Here is a 26,943-nt window from a genome sequence, read left to right on the forward strand (position 1 = left end):
TGGCGCTGGAGACCCCCGAGCCCAGGGCCGTGCCTGCATCGCGGTGCCCTGCTCCGCCCCCGGCGGTCCGCTCTCCACCGACTACCCCTTCCCACCGTTTCCGGCCCTGGCATCTGCCCCCGAGCCTGCACCCACGCGCTTCTCCCGGCCCGGGGCTGGTAGCAGCCGGAGCCCCGGGGTGAGGTCCGGCAGGGTCAGTGGAGCCGGTTCCCTCATCCTCTCCCGCAGATGGAGGTGGTGGGATGCAGGGAGGATGTAATCCTGCACCCTCTGGGCCCAAGGGCACTGCTCTGGCAGCATTCCCAGGGCTGTCCTCTGTCCGCGCTGTCCCGCTGCTGCTGGTCCCTCTGGCAGGGCATCAGCTGTGCTTTCCCTGAGCCCCACCGATGCCTCTGGCTAAAGGGCAGGCAGCGCTGTTCCCTGCCGCGCTGCTCGCTCCCCTGGTCTGGCAGGACAGGCAGCGTGCAAGCTGACGGCAGTACCACCTGGTGTCACGCAGGGACGCTTCCTGTGCTACGTTTCCACAAGTCAGGCCATGGCTGGCCGGCACCCTGAGTGCAGGAAGCGTCAGGGCAGGCAGGGGTGAGCCCTGTGCAACCCAAGCCGTGCGGTTGCAGAGGGGTACGATGCGTGTGACAGAAGTTTGGGCAAGGAGCGTGCAGGTTTAGGCCCTGCTGATGAGCCAGATGGGTACCAATGTGAGGGCACGCATCTGATTTTTCACCCTTATTTATAAAAAATTTCTAGAAAATGCACACAAAAAGCTTGTGTTAAATGACTGTTGTTAAAGGTCTGAAGCAGCCAGAAGTTACATACACCAGAGTTCCTGTTTCTAGTCCATATCCCAGCTCAGTTACAGACTCACAGAGTGGAAGGGGTTGGAAGGGACCACTAATCCTTTCTAGTCCAACCCCCATTCCAGAGCAGGATCACCTAGAGCAGGAACAAGTCCAGGCAGCTTTTGGAAGTCTCCAGAGCAGGAAACTCCACCCCCTGTCTGGGTAGCCTGTTCCAGGGCTCTGTCACCCTCACAGGGAAGAAGGGTTTCCTCAAGCACAGGTGGAACTTCCCGTGTTCCAGTTTGTGCCTGTTACCCCACCCCTTGTCGCTGGGCAGCACTGAAAAGAGTCTAGACACATCCTCCTGACACCTGCCTTTTAGGTATTTATAGGCATTGATGAGATCCCCTCTCAGCCTTCTCCAGGCTGAGCAGACCCAGGTCTCTCAGCCTTTCCCCATAAGGGGGATGTTCCGGTCCTCTAATCATCTCCGTAGCCCTCCTCTGGACCCTCTCCAGTAGTTCCTTGTCCTTCTTGAACTGGGGAGCCCAGAACTCGACACAGTACTCCAGATGCGGCCTCACCAGGGCACAGTAGAGAGGAAGGATGACCCCCCTCGACCTGCTGGCCACGCTCTTCTTAATGCACCCCAGGATACTGTTGGCCTTCCTGGCCATGAGTGCGCATGGCCGGCTCATGGTTAACCTGCTGCCCACCAGCACTCCCAGGTCCTTCTCTGCAGAGCTGCTTTCCAGCAGGTCAACCCCCAGCCTGTATTGGTGCCTGGGGTTGTTTCTCCCCCAGTGCAGGACTCAACACTTGCCCTTGTTGAATTCCATTAGATTTCTCTCTGCCCAGCTCTCCAGCCTGTCCAGGTCACGCTGGATGGCAGCATGGCCTTCTGGCGTGTCAACCACTCCTCCCAGTTTGGTATCATCAGCAAAGTTGCTGAGGGTACACTCCATCCTTTCGTCCAGGTCATTGATGAAGATGTTAAACAGGACTGGGCCCAGTACCAACCCCTGAGGAACTCTGGCCGCAGGATTCCAGCTGGACTCTGTGCTGCTGATCACAACCCTCTGGGTTGTTCAGCCATTCAGCCAGTTCTCAACCCACCTCACTGTCAACTCACCTAACCCACACTTCCTAAGCTTCCCTGTGAGGATGTTATGGGAGACACTGTCAAAAGCCTTGCTGAAGTTGAGGTAGAGTTGCCGAGTAGTAGTCGAGCTGCCCGTCACATGGGCTACAGGATGCAGTCTGTAATTACAGGATTACATTTTTTTCCCTCAAGAGATTGTCAGTGCTTGAAAATGATGGATCTTGGAGGATGAGACTGATCTGGGTAAGGAAAGAGGCAGGTTTCTTGGCTGCCGAAGCTGGAAACCACACCACATGGCACAGGCAGTAGCAAGAAGAGGGAGGCTGGTCTCTTGGAGCAGCGACGTGTAATGGCTCTGCATTTGCCCGGGCTGACATATGTGCCAGGTGGATCAGCTCGGAGTTTTGTAGGTGATTGCTAGCTAACTCGGCGTGCCTGCCCTGAGCCCCTGAAAGTCTGCTGGGAGTATGTGCGAGATGCTCCTGACTACAGCGGGAAATAAATGGGAGCTGTACTTTGGAGAGCACATGCGCTGAAAAACAATAGCCCTGGGGTATTTCAGTGAGACACCTATTCTTAACAGATATTTTTGACCTTAATCTTTGGCTAATACTTCTCCTTCATCTCACAGAGACCGAAAAACTAAACGTAGGGGTAACAGGCATAAAGCAGCCTACAGGTGAATGAGTACTGTCACAGCGGGGTCTGTGTATCATCAAGTAGGTGACGCCTCGGGGAAGGGGCCGAACGAGGAGTTTGACACCGGAGGAGCTGTCAGGATCGGCGGAGAGCACTGGGCAAGGCAGCGGTCTCCTGGTGCGCAGAGACCGCGCTGTGCCTCCTGTGCAAAACACCCGTCAGCTACGGGCACAGCCGCAAGTTTACGGAGTGTGTCCTGCCGGCATGTCACGCAGGTCTCTGGTAAAAGGAGTGGTGGGTCGGCCAAGGAGTTGGTAGGGTTAATGCCCTCTGGTCACTTCATGTATTTCTAGCGATAGCAGGGAGACAGCAGGGACTCGCTGCCCTTTGCTCATCCCATTGCTCGGCGCTGTAGCTGCTGCTTGGCTCGCAGAACAAATGCTTTGGTTGTTACACCGAGGTCGCTGCTGCAAGCTGCTGCCTGGGGAGAGCCTCGGTTTCCCAAAGGAGACAAGGGTGGGCAGCTTTCTCCCCGGGGTTCACTTTTAACTTACTTTTCCACAGCTGGAAGCAAATGTTGCTGTGGAGAGTATCAGTGGCACAGCCAGCAGTTTCGCTGTTTAGAGATGGAGGGGCCAAAGTATCCAGTTGGTCAGTGACAAAACCTTTTTGGGGTTCGGGGCGACACATCCAGCCTCTGTTCTTTGCTGTTTGTCCTCACACCCAGGCGTGGGCACAGCCTGTGAACTCTGGGGAGGGGGCTCGTGACTTCAGAGGTGCCTGAGCTGTTCATATGGGGATGGCTTCGCCATCCAGTCCTCTGGTTAGAAGTGATCTCAAAAGCTGAATTTGATGCTAATCTGTATATGTTTGCAGGGATATTAGCATTCCTCGAGATGCTGCTGCTGCAGAAGCAAAGGCAAAATGCTCAGTTCTTTTCTTTTTTCCCAGCAATCAGTGGGATTTTGAATCACTATTCAGAAGCACTAAGGCTCAAAGCTTATCTTCTATAAATGAAATCTGAGATTTTCTCTTTATAATTCTTCATCTTAAGTCAGGGAATAATGGCTTCAGATTTAAGGGACCCAGTTATTTAGATAATGTAATGGAAATAAGTAACGTGGATATTCTGCAGTCGTGGTGTAGGGATTATTTCAGGTTTATCTTTATGCAGTTTAATAAACTTTTGACTTTTATAAATTGATATGCCAGGCACAAAGTGATTTGAGCTTGCTCACATTTATCTGAAGTGATGCTGAAGACAAGCAGGCCTAACTTCTGAGAGTAGAGGAAGGTGAGAAGATTAACTTCTTCATTGCTCTTTGTCACTCGTGATACTCAAATTCTAAAGGTGTCTTTTGCGAACTGTGCATTTTCAAAGTAACTGCATTCAGCACCTGAAATAGCTGTGTTTTGTGAAAGAAAAAGAATCACCTTCTTGATGTAATTGTTCAGTTACACTGTATCCCTCCACATCTTTATTGTTATTTACTAATAGGAATTAAATATTAAGTTTATGAGCATTGTCTTTAGCCATTACTAATTTGTAACTCGAGTTCAGCTGGTGGAAGTGGATGGGAAGGAAATGTTTTTATTAGATTGGTTTCCAGAGAGAGTTTTGGTTATTGGCTGACACACGTGTCTGTGCATTTTCTTAACAAGGTAAAATATTTCTTAAACAAAACCTTTCTATTTTAATCTTCACAGGAGAGATAATTGCCTTGGAAATGTGCAGTTATTGGGATTCTAGATGAAGAATAAAACCCTGTGAGAGCTTGTCAAACAATAATCACAAACATCATCTAAAACGACTGCAGGGTCAGCTGGCAAATAAACTATCTGCAGGTGTATTTTGGCACCGTGCAAACAGGTCAGATAAAGTATTCATCCTCGTGTATCATACTTTCTGAGAAGCTTGTGGCTATTGCTCTGACAAGTGTCTGCATACTTAAATGCCTATCGCCTGCCCTGGAGTTCAGACCAAACCGCTGGAGCGGACGGGGCATCCCATGTCCTCCTTTGCGCTGGCACTTGTCTTTGGTTAGCGGGGTCGGGGAGTTAAATCAGCAGAGTATGACTTGCTTTGTGAAGGGGGAAAAAAGAGAGTTGTTTTCTGCTGGCTGATCTGTGTGACCCTGGGGTGGGATGAGCAGTGGGGGGAGCGCGGTGTGGGACGTGGTTGGGTTGAAGTTGCTGGGGGGCTGTGTCCCAGCTCTGTGTCATGTGCACAACCCATCAAATGCCACATGTCCTCACGTTGCCTTCCAGAGCTAGTGCCAGCCTTGCCATCTCCTCCCTCCTGTGTCTGATCTCGCATCGCTCTGCTGCCTCGCGTGCCCCCAGATGCACATCTGGAGCAGAACAGCTGGTTCCCAGCTAGTCCCTCCCTTCCTTTTCCCCACCCCAATCCATGTCACCACTTTTGATTTCACTTATTTTGCGTTCCCCTGGTGAGAGGTAAAGGTTCAACATTTCACCGAATTATCAGAGTGAAAAAACCTTCCAGGTAGCAGAGAGAGAGGAGTAAGGAGGAAACAAAAAACTAGCTGGGAGTTTCTTAGGGCTTTTTACATCCATGAAGGGGCTTACCACCGGTTTGAAGACTGGGGGTCTGTGTTTCACATTTGATTTATAATGAACATTTTAGGTAAAGGGGATATTTTTTGAATGAAGTGCTTTGCTTTTCAAAGAGCTTGGCTGTGGGATGTGTATCAACCTTGTAGCAGGAGTTTACAAGGTATTTTTTTTAAGAGATGAGCAGAAAGAAGCAGATGAAGGAAGACACGTGGCAGTTTTTCTTAAAATCATTTCCATTTTGCCACCAAATTCTCTTCATGCAGAGGACAAGTTTTTGGGAGATAAGTGGCTGTGTCTAGGTGCAGTGGCAGAGGACTTGCAGAGGCACCGTGGTGATCCGCCCTGCCCGAGGGGTTAGAGCCTGGGTGGGGGGTTAATCAGGTTTAGCATCCAAGAGGCTGTGATAAACCCTCTTCTTTGTGTTTCAGAGGCTGCACAGTGGAGTTCTGAGAGATCTTGAGCGTCAAAATCAGAAGAAGGAGAATATTCGCCTGCTGGAAGAGCAGATTGCTTTGACAAAGCAGCTTATGGAAGAAAGAGACAAGGCGCTAATGGAAAAAGGGTCCCAGCAGTCCTAAGCACAGACCTGAGTCCTTCGAGGTTTGATTAAAGATGTTTGGAGATCATTGGTAACGAACTACTTGCAAGTGTTTCTGCAAACAGAGGTAATCTGTGAAAGACTTTCTTCTGTATAGGTTATAATCCAGTCCCAAAAGCCACAGGGCGGGCACAAAGCATTTCCTTTGTCATCGGCACTTTGAAGCGTGGATGAACTTGTCAGTGCGGGGAGGAATAGCTCTTTGTTTCGCAAACCCCAGCTAGGATGGCAAATAACGTTCACATGGGTGGGCTGCTGAGCCGCCACGATGACGAAGCCACCAGGACCTCCACCTCGGAGGGCCTGGAGGAGGGCGAGGTGGAAGGGGAGACGCTTCTGATTGTCGAGTCTGAGGACCAGGCTTCGGTGGATTTATCGCACGACCAGAGCGGAGACTCCCTGAACAGCGACGAAGGTGACGCATCCTGGATGGAGGAGATGTCCTACTACTGTGAGAAGTGCCAGAAGTGGATCCCAGCAAGTAAGCCTGCCAGCTGTGCTGTGTCTGTGTGAATCGCCCTGCCAGCTGTTCTGTGTCTGTGTGAATCGCCTTGCCAGCTGTTCTGTGGCTCACCGGCATCGCTGTGGTGGTTGTTTGCGGGGTGCTGCTCACCTGCCTTATGGGGCAGCCCTTGTTTAGCTGTGTGCCACCCTACATTGGAGGAGAGATGCTGTCTCGGCCTTGCGTGGAGCCCGGCAGCCTGGTGTGCATCAGGCACTTCGATCTGTGAGCTGCATAGGTGTCTGAAGCTGGCATTCCCTGTAAAGAAATGGGACTGTCTTCATTAATTAATAAAGAAAAGGGTACGCTTTCAGAAACACGCACACCCTTCCGAGTCTTGCCACTGCCATGTTTAGAGGACTCTGGCCAAGCGGCTCGGCCTCTCTGCTCACTCAGATGATGCCCCTCGCTGTAAAGCGCTTCCTCTGGAGGAACGGGCTTTGGGATGCTGTTACTTCTTTTTTTTTTTCTTCTCCTGGTCTGTTTGTCACATCTGTGGAGCGTATGGCTAAATCTCGACCTTAATGGTTTCCTGATGATGTGAATTCAATGTAGCTTTCGCAGAAGCGTGTCCAGCCTGTAGCAGCGAGCTCTGCGAGGCGTTGGGAGCGAGCGGCGGAACCTGATCCCTCTGCCACTGCGGCTTGACACAAGATACATGCTGTTGGCACTGTAACAGAGTAGGCTTTACTTTCTAAATTCTGGATTATCAGATCTATTATTAGATACAAAAAACAGATATTGCTAAGCACTGCTTGGTTTTTGTTTGGTTTGTTTGGGCTTTTTTTAGTTTTTGTTGTTTGGTTTCTTTTTTTATATTTGTGGCTAGAAATAGTGAACTCCTCAGGTGGCATCTGCCTTGCAGGTATGTCAGAGCTGCCCTTTTTTGCCATCTTAGAATTTGCCAGAAGTTGCCGTGTAGAAATGGCACGGCATCTTACCATTATGGTAGGACGTGGTTAAAGGGTCATATCAACTTGAAATGTATTTTTAAAAAGAAATGGAGTGGGGCTAAAAGTAGCATGAGATCTCTCATCTTACTTGATTTAACATTCAATTTGTTTTATTTTACAAAGATCCTCCTCTCTCTCGTTGCTGTGGAACAAATCCAAAGAGCAGAAAAAGCCAATCGCAGAGCAGCAGTAACTAGATACAAATGTGCAGAGTAAACGAGCTGGAAAAGGGAAATACAGTTCTCTCTGCTAATTGTGTGGTTAGAGGGGTATCAGTTGTCACTTGTGAAGATCACCAACATGCTCAGACAAATAATCACTTTTTACATTGAATTGACATGTAGAAATTCTGTTAATCTGCTAAGTGTGTTGGGTGGTTTTTTCCCCTGTTAGATGTAGGTGCAACATCAATACAGATTCTGCAGTTCCTACGGAAGCAGACCATCCATATCTTACAAATGCTGGATCTGGTGTCGTTATACAGTAACAGAGGTGTCATACTTTTAGAGAAAGATCTTTCGTATGTGAATTTTCAGAAAAGCCGTAGTCTTAATTGTTTCCATGTCTTGTTATTTTATTTTTTAATTCTTCATATTTGTGTTGATTAACTCCTGGTGAGTGTAGAAGTTGTATGGGGTTTTTCTCTGCTGCAGAAACATGGCATGAGAGCCTGTAGCTTTGGATGCATGGGGGTTTACTGGTGGCTCTGTCCCAGCAGATCGCTTTTGTTCAGACAAACTTTTATGCAGGGTTAGCTTTCTGCAGCAAAGCACACGCTCAGGTGCTTTGCTGCTTTGGGATCCAATGCATCAACTGCAGTCAAGAAAAAGTGTTTCCTGGTAACGTTGGGCCGTTCTTTTGGCTCTCAGTCTCAAGGAGAGAAGATCTTCCCCTGATGATAGGAGAAATAAATTCCTTGGAGGTTCACAGCATGCCTGCTGCAGTGCATCCTGGAGGCTGCTGTGCATGGGGACTGGCAGCCTTGCTTCAGTAACAGTGTGGGACGGGGAAAGAGCGCGCTGTAATGACATGGAGCCATGAGTGGAAAGGTGACAAGGCAGAGAAGGCTTGTGTATTCTGGTAGTCTTTGCTCTAGCATACCTTTTTTTAACAGGTCAGTTTGGGTTTTTTTTTTGGGTTTTTTTTTTTTTTTTTTAAGTAGAGTGGGAAAACAGTTATTTATTGAAGTATATAAGTTATCCTGGGGAGGCAAGAAAGAATGAGAAATGCAGCAGGAGCAAGGAAATCCTTTGCTTTGTACCTGCATTCAGATGTTAAGTAGAAGCCCTCTTTTGTATGCCTGTGCTTTTCAGTTGGTCACTGCTGGTTGCTGCAATGGGAAATGAATCTGTGCCTTCCGTCACAGCGAGTTCTGATGCTTCCTGGGAACTGTCTGGGTCTCTGAACTCTGGGAAAAAGGCAAGAAGTATTTTTCTGCCTGATGTTGCAGGAAATCCAAATCTCCTTTGCAGCATTGTTTGCTATAAAAAGACCAATACATTGATTTTTTCCTGTTCTTTTTAGGTCAACTGAGAGAACAGCTCAGCTACCTCAAAGGAGATAACTTCTTCAGATTTACTTGCTCCGATTGCTCGGAAGATGGGAAGGAGCAATTTGAACGGCTGAGGTTAACGTGGCAACAAGTAAGTCAAACGTTTGTGCCAGCAGAACAACCACAGGACTTTCTAAGATTGTTGTTTGTTTTGTATGTGCTACCTAGAAAAGGAGGATCAGGTATAGGTAACAAAGAAACATACGCATAAACTTCAGGGATTAATTAGCTAAGGATTGCCTGCGTATTAGAACTTGGGCATTTGGCAGGTAAATTGAAAGATAATCATACAAACCACATTCCTTGGGTTTTTTTTTTTTTCCTTCCCCTTATGTTACTCATGAATTCATAGCTTCAGGCAGGTTTGGAAAAGCAAAATGAATGCAATTTGACTGCTAGGCATGAACAGGGGTTTTTTGTGTATATGAGAAAATGTAAAAGTAGTGAGGTGGCAACATACAAGCAGAAAGCTTGCCAGCTCCCTGAACGCCAAACTCCAGCCTGGCTGCTTACTCACTAGCAATCCTCCTCGCTGGAATTTGCAATTTCAGTCCCTTGCACACCTGAGCACTCAAAATACTTTGCATTATACAGCAGCCAACGTACAGGCTGATGCACAGTGTTCTGCTCTAAACAAGGCCCCGGAGGGGGAAGCAGGCGGTGCTGGCTGCCTCTGTGTAACATGAATTTGATCAAGCAGCAGCTGCTGCCCAGCACCAAGTGTTTCCACATGCTGAGCATCCGGCAGTACGTGCGAGACATCTATTTGCATCCTTTGGGACAGCAGTGGTGGGCTGTCTCTTAACAGACCGTTCAGAACACCGGTTGTAAGTCCTGCAGTGCTTTCTCATGGTGCCCCGTGCAGGGCTGTGCAGGGAAAAGGGTTGGCGTCGCAGTCTGTGATTCACCAAATTACAGGAGAGCAAAGGCTGCCAGCATTTGGTGACACTCAGGTCTCTTCAGAGGGGCAAAGGGAAAGACAAACTCGAAAGTCAGCTAGTGAAGCGACTGTCTCCTGAGGCTTATCTGAAGAAGGAAAAATGGGGACAGTGGTTTCTGGATTTTTTCCAGAGTGTGTGGCCTCAACAGATCCTTATCTTTAGCCAGTTGAAAAGAGAATTGTTTCTGAAGTCCTGAGCCACTGTCCCACCTGACTTAACCATTGATCTAGGATTTTGTGGGGTTTTTGTCAAACTAAGAGAGGTGTGAGGCAGAAATAGGGTACAGGGAACAAGGATGTTGTATTTCCTCCTCTTGGCATCTTCAGCGATGGACTCCATAAGGTTACAGCCTGCTATGAGGAGACTCCTCTCCTTATTAAAAATACACTTCAAACTTCTCTGACAGTGAAGAATAAGGCCCTGTTGGAAGGGGTGTCTGGCCGAGGCTGTGTGATGAAAGACGGTCCCAGCCCAGCTCTAGTTGTAGTCAAATGAGTTGGTTAAATGTAATTAACAGTTGGTCACCTAGGAGTTACGTACAAAGAGGTGTGGTATGTTTCAAACCTGCCCTTTACTTTAGGCCTGCAGTAGGTCAGACTGAACTTACTTGTGAATGAGCTGTGAAAGGATTGTCTTTAATGAAGACCACGTGGAGACAAACTTACATTCTTGCATACCTAGAACAATCAGTAGATATCACATCATTTTACAGGGAGTTTTCAGTCTGTTCAGTTTGAAATGTAACAGTAAGTATCTAAAAAGCCGTTGTCACTATGATTTTTGATGGATTAGATAGTGGGATGACTTGTGGCCATTTTTTTAAAAGACTTTTTCCCTAACTCCACACTACATTCAGATCCCAGCTGTTATATAATTCATTTACACAACCGCTATAAAAGCGTGTATCTCAGCATAAACCTGCTTAACTAGGCAGTTTGTTATTCCCCTGGGATGGAGAAATCCCTGGGAGAATGTGCATCTAACAATAGAAAGACGAGAACGGGCAGCAGGAAAGCAGGAAGAGGATGGATTGCAGAAGTTGCCTATGAGATGTTGCAAAAATAAAGATATTTATGAGGGAGCAAAGATTTCTCTGTGTGTGGCAGCTGAGGGGGGCACTTGAGCAGATGAAACAGAAAAGATTCACTTGTATCCAACATTTTCTGTTCCAGGTTGTCATGCTGGCAATGTACAATTTGTCTCTGGAAGGAACAGGCCGTCAGGGGTACTTCAGGTGGAAAGAAGATATTTGTGCTTTTATTGAGAAACACTGGACTTTCTTATTAGGGAACAGGTAAAGACGTGGTGTTTCCCTGAGGGTCTGCCTGGTCAGCAAAAAGAATTAAGATCTGTTCTATGGATGGACAGGAATCTTGGTTGATTTGGTGATGTCACTGTTGAGCCTCAGTAGTGAGAACATGGGAGGATTGAATGTTGAGAACCTGAATGTAGGGGTATTCTTGTAAAAGAATAAGCATTTCTTAGTGGGGGGAAACAACCCCAAGACTGCAACACAAAAGCAATGTAAATGCATATATTTTGGGTTATTTCTTACCTTCCTGTAGATAGCGTATGAACCTCCAAAGCCGTTGAGTATTTCTAAGCAGAGGTCCAGTAAAGTACCATGTTACTTGGCTATAAAGCTTGTGTGACCCATTTCTCCAGAGAGGAAAATCGTGCCTTGTCTGTTAGCTTGTTTTGGATCTTAATAAAACAGCTTTTACAAAGAAAGAGGCTGTCAGGGTAAGAACCCCCGTCGTGCGGGGCAGCCGTTGTAAGTGGCATGCCGTACAGGCAAACGGCACCTTTTTTCTGGGCACGTGGAAGCCGTCAAACCCAAGTCTCACCGTCCGTGCCTGTGCTGCGGAGGCAGGAAGGGAACGGAGCTAGCCTCCGAAGTTGTGGGTTTGATTGACCTCGCAGCTTCTTTACTTCCTCAGGGATTTCTCTGTTGTAAGCTCTGGCCTTTCTCCCTCACCAGATGTGCTCTTGTCTGTGCCTCCTTGCTCTGCGCTCCGAAATGTTATTATTTGTGCCCTCTGGAAACCACGGGGGCCCTGACAGGAAGGCAGCTGATGGCCTGTTGTCCCTCGCACAGGAAGACATCACCTCCCAGGGTTTGCTGCTGCCTTTTGAGACCTGTCCCTGGAACGGGACGCTCCTTGCTCTGATTAAATTCAGATGAAACGATTACTGCCCTTGGATGTAGTCTCCCCGCTCGCCTGGACAAGCCACTGGTGGAGCAGGGACAGCTGAACCATGGGCCGCGGTTCAAGGCGTGCCGTGCTTTACTGCCTCGGCTTATCCAGACCAACTCTCCAGACTCTTGTCTGGAGCACCTGAGTTTAATCCCCCAGGTTTGAGGGTCAGTACCCCAGGGTGTGTAATTGTGACACTCGGACAGCATTGAATCCCTGTTCTGACAAGCCTAGCCTGAGCACTGAAGGTTTTTGCCAGTGGAGGTGTGCAAAGGCAAGAAGGAATCCCAACATCCTGTGCAAATAAGGGTTTAGACTCTACACAATGACCCTGGTTCTGCAGTATCCAAGGAATTATTGGCTACAGGAGCAATTTTTAGATATTTTATCTTGTTTTGTCCCTAACTGACAATTTAACTCGCTTTGTGGGCAGTCTTTAGAGGAGCAGATAGTGCTCGCACGCCCAGCAGAGTACACTGCCCTGCAGCGAAAGGCTGGAATGCAGCTCCCTACCTCCCAGAGGCCACAAATGTGCCTCAGAAACAGTTCAGGGAGTATGGCTGACCCGTGTGTTGGCTAGTAGGGATCCTCTTCCGCACACTGCAGGAGAGGGTTTATGGCAGAAAACCCCAAGCAGAGACAGGGCTCCATGATGTATCGCACGCGTGTCCGTGGGACGTGCTCTGTTACCGTGCTGCTTCCTGCAGCTCCGCTGTCCTCAGCGATTTATTTCTCAGACCCTTAACTCTGCCCGGCTGCAGTGCCTGACAAGGCTGAAGGTACGGAGGGCAGAGTGGTTGGATCCCAATCCCTGTTGTTAATTCAGCCTTAGGGATCCTGTCCTACAGCTCTGGGGGTGTGCTTTGCTAGATGAAACCTCGAAGCAGTCAAGGCAGGCATTTAAATCGTCTTTCCCTCTGTGTGAAGTGATGCCTTTATCGCTATCTTTCCCTTGCCTCTCCCATCCTGTATGCCCGGAGTCCTGTTTGCCATCTTCGGTCATGGAATATGGCCCTGCAGTGTCAGGCCAACACAGCTATTGCTAGGGTCCCGTTCTCGTATCGCTGAGCTCTTAACGTCAGCATGTGGAAGCTGGGGGTTCCAGGGGCAGGGTGGACCTCTCTGTAGGCTCAGCGCGTGGTGGCTCACAGACAAACCAAACCAGGCGCCATGCTACATCTGCGTTGCGTTTATGGCGCGTATGTACGCAGCGCTTCGTGCGTCGCGGCCTACCAGTGCACTGCAGCCTGGCCAGTGGCATGATTTCTGGCTGAGGAGAGAATTAATCTTAATCTTAAATGAATTAAGAGCGCTCTGCCCTCTCCACCTTGGCGGAGGGAGGAGGATGAAAGCCCAACTGGCGAGTGGGGGCCTCACACTTGTTTTCCCCTCTCCCACTGTAGGAAAAAGACCTCAACATGGTGGAGCACAGTCGCTGGCTGTCTCTCTGTGGGGAGCCCCTTGTTCTTCCGCTCAGGGGCACAGGAATTTGGAGAGCCGGGATGGTGGAAACTGGTTCATAACAAGCCCCCGACGATGAAACCTGAAGGAGAGAAGCTGTCTGCGTCGGCACTAAAGGCAAAAGGTAACTTTCCCTGATGGTTCCTGGCTGGGCTGGAGCTGACAGAGCTGGAAGATGTGAGAAAAGTTTACTAAATACCGTGTGTTTGTGTGCGTGGACAGTGTCTTTTGCTTTGCTCTAATGGTTGTCTGAAGAGGACTGCGCTGTGTGTACTGTAGTAGGAGGAGCCTGTTACATTTTATTAACTTTTTGCACTATGCTAGCTGATATAAAGGCTTTTGAGATTTGTGCAGGGATTCTTTTAGCTGAAATCTGCAATTTCTCCATTCCTCTTTACCCTGGGGAGGGTGTTTTCATCTTTTGTCACTGGATTCAAATTCCCTCCTGTGCAGACAAGTAAGATGGGGACTTTAATGAGGCTTTAGTCATGCACTGGCTTTATGCTACGTGTCCCGGTGTGAATTTCTTGTCTGTTTTGAAAATACCTTTTCTAAAATCTGTAGCCAGTGCGTTCTTCTGACCATATAGTATGTGTCCAGTGACTGCAGGAGCTCAGTGGCTGTTAGAATAACCAAACTGTTTCTGTAGCAGCTTCAAAGCCACCTCTGGATCCCATCATTACTGTGGAAGGACTCAGGAAGCGGGTGAGCCGCAATCCAGTCGAATCGGCCATGGAGCTGAAGGAGAAGAGGTCTCGCACTCAGGAAGCCAAGGATATTCGGAGAGCCCAGAAGGAGGCAGCCGGCTTCCTGGACCGGAGTACTTCCTCCACTCCAGTTAAATTCACCAGTCGGGGACGTCGTCCCGATATCGTCCTTGAGAAAGGAGAGGTGATTGACTTCAGTTCCTTGAGCTCTTCAGATCGTACTCCTCTGACAAGCCCTTCTCCTTCTCCATCCCTGGACTTCTCTGCTCCTGGCACTCCAGCCTCGCATTCAGCTACGCCCAGCCTTCTCTCAGAAGCAGACCTCATCCCAGATGTCATGCCACCACAGGCTCTGTTTCATGGTAAGAGATGCCATGCTTCTTATTTTGTAAGTTATCAAGGAAGATGTTAAAAAAAACCCAGAACTTCCAATGAGCTGCAGGACCCTTTCAATAAAATCTAGAAAGTTTCTGGTAAAATTCTGTTTGCCTTAGTTTCATGTAAATCTTGATTAGTTTTCCGTAGTTGTATTTCCAGCTTCTAAAGCCAGAAGGAACCACCATTATCATCTTCTGAGGGATCTTGAATAAACAGCGGGTAGAAGATTTAACAGAGCAACTGTTGCACCGCTCAGTGTAAGCATTTTGGTGCAGCACTGTCAGAGAGCACCTCGGAGTTTTTCTCAAATGTTTTTAAACGGGAGAAATTTCATTCTCATGATAACGTTCCAGTAGTTTTATAAGTCTGAACATCCGTTTAACAGATGCTAAGTTTCGGTCAGGTTACAAAGCAGTGGTGCAGGCTGAATGCTGCTAGTTCCTCAAGAAGCTGGACCTCTGCCTAATTGGGAAAGGAGAGAATAAGGCACTTCTGGATGGAAGGAAAGATAGTCAGGTTCGGTAGAGGGACAAATCCTGTGCTTCTGTAACTCCTCAGTGCTGCCTCAGAGTAAAGAGAACTTCTCCGGGGTATGCTAGCTGAAGGTGTAGCTCACCAGCTTGACCATTTGATCCCCAGTTTTCAGGGATTTTCAACAATTGAACATTTGTCAAAGAGCGTGAGCTTGCAGCTCAGGAGAGCTGTGTTTTCAGAGGCCAAACTGCAGGAGGATTGATTCTGTGTCCTGAGATTGGACTCCTAATGGTGTCTCCCATCCAAAATCAGGAGGTCCAGAAGTATATAGGAAATGGAGTGTGTTGGGTAAACCTGCATTATTTCTCCTCAGCAGAAAAGGCCTTTGACAACCCTTTTTGAAATGGGGCTTTGATGTTTACGGGTTTTTTTTTTTCCTGGATTTTGATCCGTTGAGCAGATGATGAGGAGATGGAAGGGGATGGAGTCATAGACCCGGGAATAGAGTACGTGCCCCCTCCCAGCGGGACAGCCGGTGCTGGCACTGTGATAGCAAGCAGAAAAAAAGTGAAGACGGCTGAGCAGATCAAGCAAGAGGTGGAGAGTGAAGAAGAAAAACCAGAAAGGATGGAAGGTGACAGTGAGGATCCTGAAGAGTCAAACGCGTCGCTGCAGGTGCGGGGGCGAGACAAGAGGAAGCCACAGCTGGAGAAGGATGCTAAACCCAGAACTCCCAAGCATACCTCTGTTAGCATCTATGAGGAGAAGCTGCTGCTGAAGAGACTGGAAGCCTGTCCCAATGCCATGAGCATGACCCCAGAGGCCCGGAGACTGAGGCGCAAGCTGATTGTCAGGCAGGCCAAGAGAGAAAGAGGACTGCCGCTCTTTGACTTGGACCAAGTCGTGAACGCTGCACTGCTCTTGGTTGATGGGATTTATGGAGCCAAAGAAGGAGGTGTTTCCAGGTCCCCAGTAGGGCAAGCAACATACAGAACTACTAGCCAGGACTTCAGGATCTTGGACAGATACCAGGTGAGTGTTTCCAAGTCTCACTGAGCTTTTGGCACTGATTATTTTAGAGCTTTTGCTGTAGACAGCTGTGTCACTTTGAGATTATCTGACTCCCAAAGTGAAAAGGATTATGTGAACAAGACTTATTTTGACTAGGGGCTGTCCCCTCACCAATGCTCTCACAAGCCCCTTTCTTCTTGGGACATGCTCATGCAGCACCGCTGTCTGTCAGTGTCAGCAACACAAACGTCTGTATTTGTACTCCAGCCCTTCCCAAACACTGACGGTGGTGCCTGGAAGTACCCAAATGAGCGTTTTCCCTTTCATGCTGTGTCGGAGGGACATCACTTGCAGCGCTTTTCTGAGTGATGTGTGGGCGCTAAACCTGAGCGTGCACCCTCTGAGGTGGGACCATCCTGCTGTGGGACCGGTCCATCCTGTTGCACTGGAAGGCCGTTCTTCTCCCTCCGTCTATACGATTCTCCCGTGTTAAGCCACTGACTACCCTTCCTGAAATATTCCACATGTTTTCTGTGTACAGACAGTGCTGCCGGCCATGAAGGGATATCGACAGCAGACAACGAAGTTTCTGTACCGACTGGTAGGCTCCGAAGATCTGCTGGCAGACCACAGTATTGTCAGTCCTTACACATCCCGTGTCCTGAAGCCTTACATCAGGTACGGCTGGTCAGAGGTTGGGTTTGCTCTTGGCTTGTGAACCGAGAGCCTGCGGAGAGGCCACCTCTCCTGGGCAGTGCTTCTCGCTCATCCCTGAAGTACAGCCCAGTGTGCTCTGGTAACCCTGTGAAAGGGCAGGGTCTTCTTTAGCTGGGCAGTTGCACTGACTCTGCATGGGGAAGGGGAACCTCCAAGAGAGGGCAGGGCAGAGAGGGCATCACCATAGTTGTTCAGTGCAAGTCCTGCCCGCTCTTGGGTCAGAACCACAGTTGCCTTGCTCCTGCTGCAAGGAGAGGCTGGCTTGGCCTGCTGTGGATCTGGGAGGTGTCCTGGCCTCTGCCACAAGGGTTTTTTTGCTGAGCTGAGTGCTGCTTTCCTACGTGAATGGAAGACTGTTCTATTGTTCCTAGTTGAGCATGTCAGAAAATATTTCATGGGCAGTACCCGTTCAGCTGCCGTGGCAGTTATTGTTGCTCACTCGCCTTTTGTGTTTGCTTTTCATGTAACTGGCAGGCGCGATTACGAGACAAAGCCCCCAAAACTCAGGCTGCTGGCAGAAATCCGGGCATATCCACACAGGAATGATCTCAACTGGAAGGCTGAGCCAGAAGCACCCATTGATTACTGCTACGTTCGCCCTAATCACATCCCCACTATAAACTCTATGTGCCACGAATTCTTCTGGCCCGGTAAGATTTCTTCAGCGCTTGGTTTTCTAACAAGGAAATGCTTTTGTTCAGAAAAAAAATACTCGTGGGCCAAAGTTTTCTGCAGTTGGTGTCTGGCTCGGTTCTTAGAAAACCATTATCTGATGTCATAGGAATGCAGTTGAGATGGAGACATGGGTTTGGTGTCTTTTGTCTTTAGAGATCATTTAGAACTGGGCAATTAGGCCCTAATTAGCACAGCACTTAAACAGGGTGGTTTAGGTTACACCATTGATGCCAATAGGAGTAGTCAGTTACTAAAATTAAGCAGCTGGTGAAACGTTCTGCAGAATGTGGGGCAAAGTAAAACAGTTTTATACCAGAGATCTACTGCCTGTTAGCTTCATAAGAAAGTTTCTTCCTAGCAACCATAAGCTGGATATGTTGGAGTGAAATCTGGGAATTGCTCTTACAACTGCAGGCTTCACTGTGGAGTCCTTTATTTCTACAAGGCTCAGTATTTGCAGGTGTGGGAAGGCTGGGGGATCGATTTTTATGTGTCATTTCTTGAGGTGTAGGCCCTCTGGGACAGTGGCTGCCCTTCGTGGGGGCAGTTATGAGGCTGTAGTGTCTAGTTCTTCTGAAACAGCAGTAGTGATGTTCATCTACTGCTTGGATCAGCTTCTGATCAGCAAACAAAGCAGCGCACTAATTTAAAAGAGCCCAGTACAAACAGTACACACCTTTATTCCCTGTTTGCTTTATGTTTTGATTTGCAGATAGTGCTTCAGCAGGGTTTGTAGTTCAGCAGTGCTCATACACTGCAGCCAGGATCTGAGCTTGTTGTGCTACTCATTGTCCAAAGTCTACAATCTGGGGGGAGATAACGTGGCATACCTTCCCTTTCATAAGGTGTTTTGGAGCTCCTGAGAGACACTTGGCAATCCCAGCAGAGGCTGAATCCCTCTGTCATAGTCTCTCCTCTTCTGGTAATGCATGTGAAGTTCTAGCCAAGTTGGGTCGCACCTTCATTAGGTTCTTCAAGGGCTCACCCTGTTTTATTTAACGTAAGGAGCGTGGGTGTATTCCACCTGGCTGGGAACCGCTCATCCCGACACTCCCAAACAGGAATCAAATATCTCTTTCGTGGTGTAAATTTTCTGAGGCTGGGATTATACGGTTTACTGAGCCTTGGTTCTGTTTTAGCAGGAGAGGTAGCGAGGTGGTGATACTTCAGGAGACACAGCACGGTGTCTCTGTGGACGTGAAGGGTTTACCTTCGCAACAGGCTGGTACAGATGGGGAGAGGGTGGGATAGGCAGCTGAAGGGCATAATTAAGCTAGCACTGTTGTTCAGAGACACAGCTGTAATTGCACCTCCGTTTAGGCGTCCGAAGCATGTCAGTAAATGACATCTTAGGTGTGCTCAGTTGCCTTCTAATAGCAATGCTACTAGTGTTGGCTGAGTTCTCACATTTGGGCACCTCACCGGGTGGGGTGACCCCAGGCCTCAGTTCTTGCACCTCTCCATATCCTTTCCCGTCAGAGCTGCTCTTGTTTCTCACAAGGCAGAAACAAGTTTGCAGGTATTTACCACAAATGAGCTGATGTGAAGCAAGATTCCCCATTGTTGTCTCTCATGGTATCTTGTGCCTTCATGTCCTAACGGGAAACATCTCCCGAGCAGACGAGCGGTAAACCGTACTGAGCTAAGCATCTTCCTACAGGAATAACTGCATGCGGAGGGGACGGCACCGTTCGGTAGACGCCAGCGCGCTCAGGGCAATGCAGCGTTCCTGTACAGACACGCTGGAAGGCGCTTCCCAGCCAATTGCAGCCCTGAGATAATTAACGCGGCTCCCTATTGCCAATCGATTCCTCCCACGTCTTACTCCACCCAGCTTACTCTCGAGCAAGAAAATAATTCACCCGCTTATTTGTGCCTTATGAAGTCTTGCATCTCATCAAGAGTGATAAACATTACTGGAAAACATACTCCTGCTGTTTGTTATCCCACATTCCAAATATATCCGCGATTGCCAATCTGAGGTTGAAACTAACATTTCTGGCACAGCTCCGCTATGTCTTGCACCTCGTTCAGGGCCTGTTCACGCAGATTACCATGCCTGTGCTGTGAAGGCACTGCCTGGCCCTAGTGCTGTGTGGATCTGCTGAGCAGCAGCAAGGCGATGGGGCAGGGTACGAAACTTCACTCACAAGTCACCAGCCGCAGGCATTTCTGTCCAGCCTCTGACTCACAGAAGCACCGGAGGCTGCTTCATGCCCCAGATTAGGGAATTTGCATGCTAAAAGCAAATGTTTTGAGAGCGTTGAAAGCTGTGGTCGGGTTGGCAGTGCAGCTCCATGATCAGCTGGGCACACACAGAAGAGGAAGCAGCAGGAGCTCAAGGCCAAGGGGAGGACAGCCATAGGGACCAAAGGCCTGTCTCACGTCTGCTGTGTCTGGAGAGAGTTCGCAGGAAGAACGGGTGGCTCACCCAGTCTGTCAGGCCGATCCCTCTAAACTGCCCCCGTTCCTTCATCTGCAGGCAGGTCCTCGGCATTTGCCGACTGGAATAGGAATGGTGTACGCCAACCAGCTGCTGGCCCGGCCCAGGTGAAGTGAAGAAGCAAACCCTTATCCATTAACGTTACTGTGGCCCTTAAAAACCTGGGAAAGGGGCACAAACTTACTAGGACCCAGTCCAGCAAACGTGCACATGCAGTATCTTTATCCACGTGCTTATCCAGAACGGGGTCCTTAGCAGAGTCTGCTGACATGGCTCACAATGCAAACCGTGGAAAGATTAGTTGGGTGCTGAGACCAGGCGATGTCTTGCTTTTAAACCATTCTGTTTTAGAGAAGGTGCTTTTTGAGTTTTAGTTTCATCTTTTGGGAGTCATTTGGGAGGAAATCCGCTTCGTTAATTTCTCCACGCAAGGATCCCTCCTAGGAAGCTTGTCTCCTTTTGGCTGCGTGTTCCGTTAAAGCATCTCTCCGTCTCAGAGCTTTGAACCACACGAGTGTCGCACACTTCTTTGGGTTTGCAATGCTTTCAGCTGCCGTTTCTCTCTTTCTCCATAGGAATTGATTTGTCAGAATGCCTGCAGTATCCAGACTTCAGCGTTGTCGTCCTTTACAAGAAAGTTATCATCGCTTTTGGCTTTATGGTGCCGGACGTGAAATACAACGAAGCTTACATCTCCTTTCTGTTAGTTCACCCTGAGTGGAGAAGAGCTGGGATCGCAACCTTCATGATTTACCACCTTATCCAGGTAATGAAAAAACTCCCGTGCCTCTGTAAAAGAATTAGCTCTCCCTTCTTCCTTGTGTGCAAATATTAGGAAGTAAGTAGTGCTGTGTTCCTCTTTCCGTCTCTCTCCCCTTGCCCTTTCCTTACACAGCTGCATAGACTGTCAGCTGTCAGCAGCCCACCTCAACATTTATGGTGGGAAATCACTTCAAAAGCAGAAACTAAAATGTATTTAGAAGAATTACGATACTGGGCAAGGTCCTCGGAATTAGCGAGGCGCTGTAGTCTTCGACACTCTTGGGATCAACTTTGCGTTCTCCGGTGGTCAGTAGTTCACGTAACAGTAACACCATGAATTCGGGGTTAAAGGAGAAAACGAGACAAGAGTGGGGAGGCTCGGTTAGAATCCATTGCAGCTTTCTTGGCCACACCTGGAGGTTTGTTCTGTGACCAGGGCCGTTGCATTAAATCGCTCACTGATCTTAATCATTCTCTTTCACTTTTAGTACTCTGGTTCACATCCAGCGAGTGGAAGATAAAGAGTGAGTGTTTGCAACCTCATTCAGATTTGTTCAAACTAGCTTGTACTGGGCTTTGTTCCACAGGGACACTTGGGAAAATTAATCTGAGCTAACTAATCGGTGGTATTAAAGTAGTTAACCTTCATTAAATCTGGGAATGAATACTGTTATTCAGGTGGCCTTAACTCCATTCACTTTCTTGAATTAAATTGCAAGAAAGCCAGCTTAATTTTGAGTAAGGATGCAGACAGATGTCCTTTTCAGAGCCCAACTGTGCTTCTTCAGGGCCCACAGCATTACCACTCCCTGAACTCTCTTGGCAGAGCTGCCGATGTGAAACATTTCTTAACTTGTTTTAGTCAGGATGAGCTGCACTAGCAAAAACTCACCATTGAAACTCTTTTTCCTCATGCTCACTTGGCTGCAGAGAGGTAGGGAGCACTGGCAGAGCCTTGGGAAGGGTGATTTGTACCTTGGAAAAGCAGTTGCCGCTGAGGGTAGCTCTTCTACCTACACAGGTCTCCGCAGCGTCCGCCTCTGCTCTACGTGCGGACACAGGCCGCTAACCAATCTGGTTTAAATTCATCCCTTACGTTTCCCAAGCATCTCTGTGTGAAGTGTTTAAGTAAACTGCCCTCAACGGTAGCCTGTTGATGAGAGATGTCAACACCTAGTAAGAACGGGTGCGAGCGATGCGCCAAGGTTTGCAGGGATCCAGCAGCTAGGCTCACGTCTCTCCGGCAGAGCTGGGATGTGCTGGCAAGCCAGCTGTAGAAGTCATCACAGCTTTCTGTAGGGTGTATCACAGCCCATTAGCCTAATCCTGCTTGCAGGTAGACTAGCATAAAATTGTCCTGGTGAGGACAGCCGGGCAGGTTTGCGGCTGATTAGGCCTGCTAGCAGTGAGGGATCGCCAGTGTATTGTCGGCTCATGCTGCATTTATTTTTCCTGTCATATACTGAATGAAGGGTCATCCTCTGTCTCTTGGATCAGCATGCTGAGGTTGGGCAGGGATTCTTGGGCATCAAGAATGTGTCAACAAGATTGTCCTCAAGATGTGTCAACAGCATCATCTGACAGAGAATGCGTCGATACAAATGACGCCTTGATGGTGGGTTTGTTTCCAGAAGTTACCCTCCAACACATCTGGCCCAGAGGACCAACCTGCATCTTCTTAACATCTCATTCCCACTTCCTTTTCCCCAAAATTAATCCAGTTCATTTTAATTTTTCTTTTCCCCCTTAAATCCCTGCGAGAGCTTTCCCTCTGAATAATCTACCATGGTAATTTCCTAAAGGGTGTTACTGTTCCCACTCAGAGTTACAATATGCTCATTATAACTAGGATGGCATTAAAACACTAGATGAAAGCAGGAAAAAATCACTGTATCGGAACCTTTATCAGACAGCTGCTGGTTAGAATAATCTGGGAGCTTTAAGGTAACTTCAGCCATGCCGTTTGCTGTCTGAACTGAATTCCCTGCCTTCTGAGGAGGCGAGGGCTGTGCCCTGAAGGATGGGAGAGGAGCTGGGTGGGATAGAGAGGAATTCCTGCGTGACAGCCCAGAGGCGCACTGGGGCTGCTTGCGCAGTCCCGGCGAGCTCAGCTCTGTTTGCTGTCGGGGAGGAGCGCAGCTCCTGATCCTCTGGCATGTTTTGTCTTTTCTTCAGGCCATTGTTAATAAGTATTTGAGATCAGTGCTGTACAGTCAGATTATTTTTAATGAACAATTACTTAGCCACCAACAATGGAAAGCTGACAAATTATAATCCCAAACTTGCTTTCGTTGTCAGAGAGTCCACGTTTCCCAGAAACAAAGGTTCAGGGAAACAGCAGCATTCCCAAAGCCTTTTGGCTGTTGCTATGTGTGGTAACTTCTGTGTTGAGGCCTGCGATTTTCTCACATTTCCTCAGTAACTTGAATACCTGAACTGACGAATCTCTTCACCTCCGCATTCCCCCAGAGGCTGTCTCATTCTCTCACTGTGATTCTTTTTCTCCCTCCCTTGGCAGACCTGCATGGGCAAAGATGTAACCCTTCACGTCTCTGCAAGCAACCCTGCTATGCTGCTCTACCAGAAGTTTGGATTTAAGACTGAAGAATACATTTTGGATTTTTATGACAAATATTATCCCTTGGACAGCAAGGAGTGCAAGCACGCGTTCTTTCTCAGGCTGCGGCGCTGAGCTGTCTGGGGGGGTTGGGAAAAGCCCAAAGACCTACCACGGCTTTCGGCGGAGGACGTTGGCTGCCACGTGGGAGCTGGAACGCACCGAGGCCTTTATCCCTAGGACTTTGAGTGTCAACAGTGCTATGTTGCGTGCTGAAGCTGCAATCCAAGAGGATTGATTCCTACGCTCCAAGGGGAGAGGCCTGGAAATGCCATCTGGACACACTGAAATCACTGGAAGACTGAAATTCTTTATAAGGGATTTTCCTGCTACTGTTACTTCAGAGAGTCTTGTTGACAACCAAAAGAACCCCAAACTGAGAAAATATTTGTCACTTCAGAGTGGCCCATGGATTTCAGATTTTCAAACCTATTCATAAAAAGTCACAGGTTTTTTGTTTATGGGAAATGAACATCTAAACTTAAATAATCCGCAGTGTTTCTGTGATTTGGTCGCTTTGTTAGGAGCCATGTCTTGGATCCGTGAAGGGAAATAAGACATGGGTGCATCCAGCCGGATGCCAACATTAGGAAAGCTCTACACATGCCACAGCAGCAATCCTGGAACCATGTTCTGGGTGTAACGAAGAGCGTGTGAACTCATCTGACCCCGAGCGCAAGGCTCAGAGCAGATGTCTGTCTTTCCCTCCTTCCCTACTGCTTTCCTTTCCCCTCGTTGACCCTGTGCTCCACGTGAAGTCCTTGTAGTGCGCAGTGTTTTGTGTTCAGGAACAAGATGTCAAGCGGGTTTGTAGCTGGGCGAGGTAGGACACAACAGCTGCCAAATCAGCCCTTTGAAATCTCACAACCTACCTGCCGGTTGTTCGTGCTGCAGATCAGCTCTTTGGGCACACCTCTAACCACAGAGCCAGCCTTGCAGGCTCCAGCATCCGCCTCCTCCCGCTGCAGACGCTCTGGCTGGAAGCAACCTAGAACAGAAGTCAGTGGTGACTTTGGAAATGCTGGCTCTGGTTTGTAGAAGCAATCTGTTTGCAGCGTGGAGGGAGGAGAGGGTAGAGGTGGGCCAGTTGCAGTTCTTGGAAGCATTTAGGCTGAGTTTTTATGGCTCTAGGTATAAGAGGAGAGCAAAGAACAAATAACCAACTAATAAAAAACCCAAACAAAACAACCCCCAAACAACTCCTGTGGTAGTGGGGTCTCTTACACCGCAGCGTCTCTCCCTCCCTGACCTTTACTGCAGGTGAACAGCAAGCAGGCAGTGTGCCCTGCTGCCCGGCCGAAGATCGGTCCACGCATTTTAAACAGGAATCACATCCACCGTGCTGTTCCTTTCACATCAAGCCCCACAGAGAGCTGCACAACAAATGTGACTTCTTTGTTCTTAATCCCCTGTGTATACCTCTTGGGTACCTGGCTGTAGTAGTAGTGGCCTTAATGGAGTCTTCGTTTTGGTAACAGCAGAGGGATGGACACCAAGTACGTTTTTGTGTAGCCAATGCACCTCCTCACCAGAACAAAAATAGTGTTAGCGGGAGGGAAAAAGAACCCATCCAAGCGTTGTGTGCCCTAACATCTGTGCACATTTCTGCCTGCTTTATGACTACGTGAAAAATGTCGGTGTTACTGATGTTATGAGTTAGCTGTACTTGGAAAGAAAAAAATACCTGTCTTTATGAACGGAATTAAAGCCCTTCCCTTGGAAAAGCCTACCTGTGGTCATACTGTTTGTTAAGCTCTCTCTCCAGCATCTTATTTCAGTGAAATTTAGCACACTCAAGTATGGCCCATAGAGGATGCAAAGCCGTGTGTGTGGGGAGCGGAGCAAGGCAGGAGACTCCGTATTTCCCTGCTGGGCATCCACGCAGAAGCTGCACACGTGCCGGCCCTAGCAGGCTGTTTCCTTGCCAGGCAGAATTAGGAGATAAAAGACAGTCTGAAGAAGATGACAAGTTCTGTATCGTGTTCTTAGAGGTGACCGTGAAGATTTTGAGAAGCTGCTTGTTTTGTGCTTTCGCCTCTGTGGCTTTGTCCCTTAGAATGAGTACGCCATATGAAAGGTGTTAGAACAGTCCCAGGATGCCTGCTGTGCTGCAGACGGCTTGTTTTATCCAGGTGGTTCAACTACCCCCAGATTCTCAAAGGCAAAGAAGTGCCTTTGCACCTCAGCTATTTTGGGTCTGTCACCTGGGAAAGCAGAAGTACCAACATTTGCCTCCTTCAGGGAGACTGGTAAGAATGAGCTCGTTAAAGGTTACGGGGGATGGGGATCAATGTTGCTGTTCTGCAGGCTGCAGAAACACAAATTAGCTTTGCAACTTCACAGGTCCACCAGCATTTATGTGGACATGGCTTGTTACTTGCTAATTTGCCCGTATTTCTTGGGAAATCAGCCAGTTAACCGCTATACCTATCATATCCCATGATCCCGGGAGTGTAGGCTGGGTGTTATGAGCAGGACACTCCACACCCGGTTCCTTAGTGCTGCCTGTGAAAATCTGGCATGGCTTTGAACTGCTTTCCGTGAGATCCTTCCCTGTTGATCCTTTGGTGAGAACAGGGTGCAAGTGTGGCTGACTCCGAGGATCACACTGGATGGTCTGGGCAAAGATGCATGAATAGCCGTGACTCAACGACCTTCCTGACTTGCAAAGGGATCCCAGCAAACCATAGCTGAGGGACACTGGTGAAGCCTGTGGTATCCGTGTGTACCTTCCTCTTGTCAACTCAGGCTGTCTGTAAGAGTTTCAGCTATATGGGTGAGCACAGCGCACTGAGGTACTTTTCAGTGAGCAGGAATTCATCCCCGCTTCCAGCAGGAGTCTTCCGAGGACAGGAGGTTGAGGCCAGCCTTGTAACAGGCACTATGTGAAATCAGGTGTGCGATCTGATAGGGGCTGGCAGCCCTGGGGAAACACGCCTGGGTTGCCAGGGAGCTTACCTGCCCTCACTAGGTCAGCACCAGCATTAGGCAGCCTTTGAAGAAGCTATAAAATAGCTGCTGCAGCTGCATCTCTCTTTTGTAGCTGCAGAGGGACCACTTCCAGCTCCCTCTAAAGAGAATATTACCTCCCTAAAATGTTGGATAATGAGAAGCCCGGAAGGCTCATAGCAGCTAAGTTTACTCCTTGAATGGTCACTTGCAGCTGACTTTCTCTGCAATGGAGGAGGCTCCTCCAGGGCATGCAATGAAACAAACTGGGCGCTTTTAGCCTGCTGTGTGCCCTGAGACCAGTGTGATGCGTTGTTAGCTGTGATTAGAAAGCCAGCATCCACCCATGTTTAATAATACGATTATTCCGTGCTTCCCTGAGCTGCGCGGCGACTGCAGCGGTGACTGCGGTTGCCAAATGCAGCCCTGTTTGACAGAACAAAGTTTTCCTGGAGAATAAAGGGGAACCTCACCCTTTTCTGGTAGAGCAGCAAAGCCCAAACCTTTCCACGTGCTTGTCTGAGCTTTGATAACTTCACAACCAGGAAGCTGCTCACTGTGGTCAGCTTATCGTGCCCATTGATCTACAGTGGCTGAGCTGGGTAAATACAGGGATCGTGCTGCATAGTAGTCAGTATTTTTGTAGAAGGAATACTTTGCAGCTTGCTTTGAAAGAGAAGTGTTTCCAGAGAGCCCTGATGTTGCACACGTACGTGCTGAATGCTTCTTTTCAGGTTTCAGATTCTGTCTGAGGGAAGAAGCCAAAGTCTACCTGGTGCGTTCGTTGCCACCTACAGTGTGGGGATGTGCTTCTTTGCATAGCCACCTGCTTGTGATAAGCTCTTAGCAAGAGATTGAGCTAAGCCATCTTTATCCCCTGTCTCCGACTACCAAGTGCAAGGTCCTGC

The 26,943-nt window shown here is 48.6% G+C and overlaps 2 protein-coding genes across 2 annotated transcripts; both read left to right on the forward strand.

Annotated features, from left to right (window-relative positions):
* Positions 1-5,525: 5,525 nt before the first annotated feature.
* PET117 (PET117 homolog (S. cerevisiae)) lies at positions 5,526-5,675 on the forward strand (the record flags this gene model as incomplete). Its single annotated transcript, XM_010160383.1, has 1 exon — positions 5,526-5,675. A coding segment is annotated over one exon (150 nt), but the record flags the coding sequence as incomplete, so codon positions are not given.
* A 245-nt stretch (positions 5,676-5,920) lies between these two features.
* CSRP2BP (CSRP2 binding protein) lies at positions 5,921-23,573 on the forward strand. Its single transcript, XM_010160382.1, has 10 exons — positions 5,921-6,176; positions 8,675-8,793; positions 10,816-10,937; positions 13,245-13,426; positions 13,952-14,371; positions 15,322-15,893; positions 16,414-16,550; positions 17,064-17,239; positions 20,283-20,473; positions 22,988-23,573. Exons 1-10 carry the CDS (start codon positions 5,921-5,923, stop codon positions 23,159-23,161), a joined length of 2,349 nt encoding a protein of 782 aa, XP_010158684.1. The 3' UTR covers positions 23,162-23,573.
* Positions 23,574-26,943: the final 3,370 nt, after the last annotated feature.

Source organism: Eurypyga helias, unplaced genomic scaffold, assembly GCF_000690775.1.
Source record: "Eurypyga helias isolate BGI_N326 unplaced genomic scaffold, ASM69077v1 scaffold27931, whole genome shotgun sequence".
Taxonomy (NCBI): Eukaryota; Metazoa; Chordata; class Aves; order Eurypygiformes; family Eurypygidae; genus Eurypyga; species Eurypyga helias.

Coding starts and splice junctions, on each gene's coding strand:
- CSRP2BP (XM_010160382.1), top strand. CDS start 5,921: ATGGCAAATAACGTTCACATGGGTGGGCTGCTGAGCCGCCACGATGAC. Junction 6,177..8,674: donor CCAGAAGTGGATCCCAGCAA/GTAAGCCTGCCA, acceptor TGTTCTTTTTAG/GTCAACTGAGAGAACAGCTC. Junction 16,551..17,063: donor GTCCTGAAGCCTTACATCAG/GTACGGCTGGTC, acceptor TGTAACTGGCAG/GCGCGATTACGAGACAAAGC.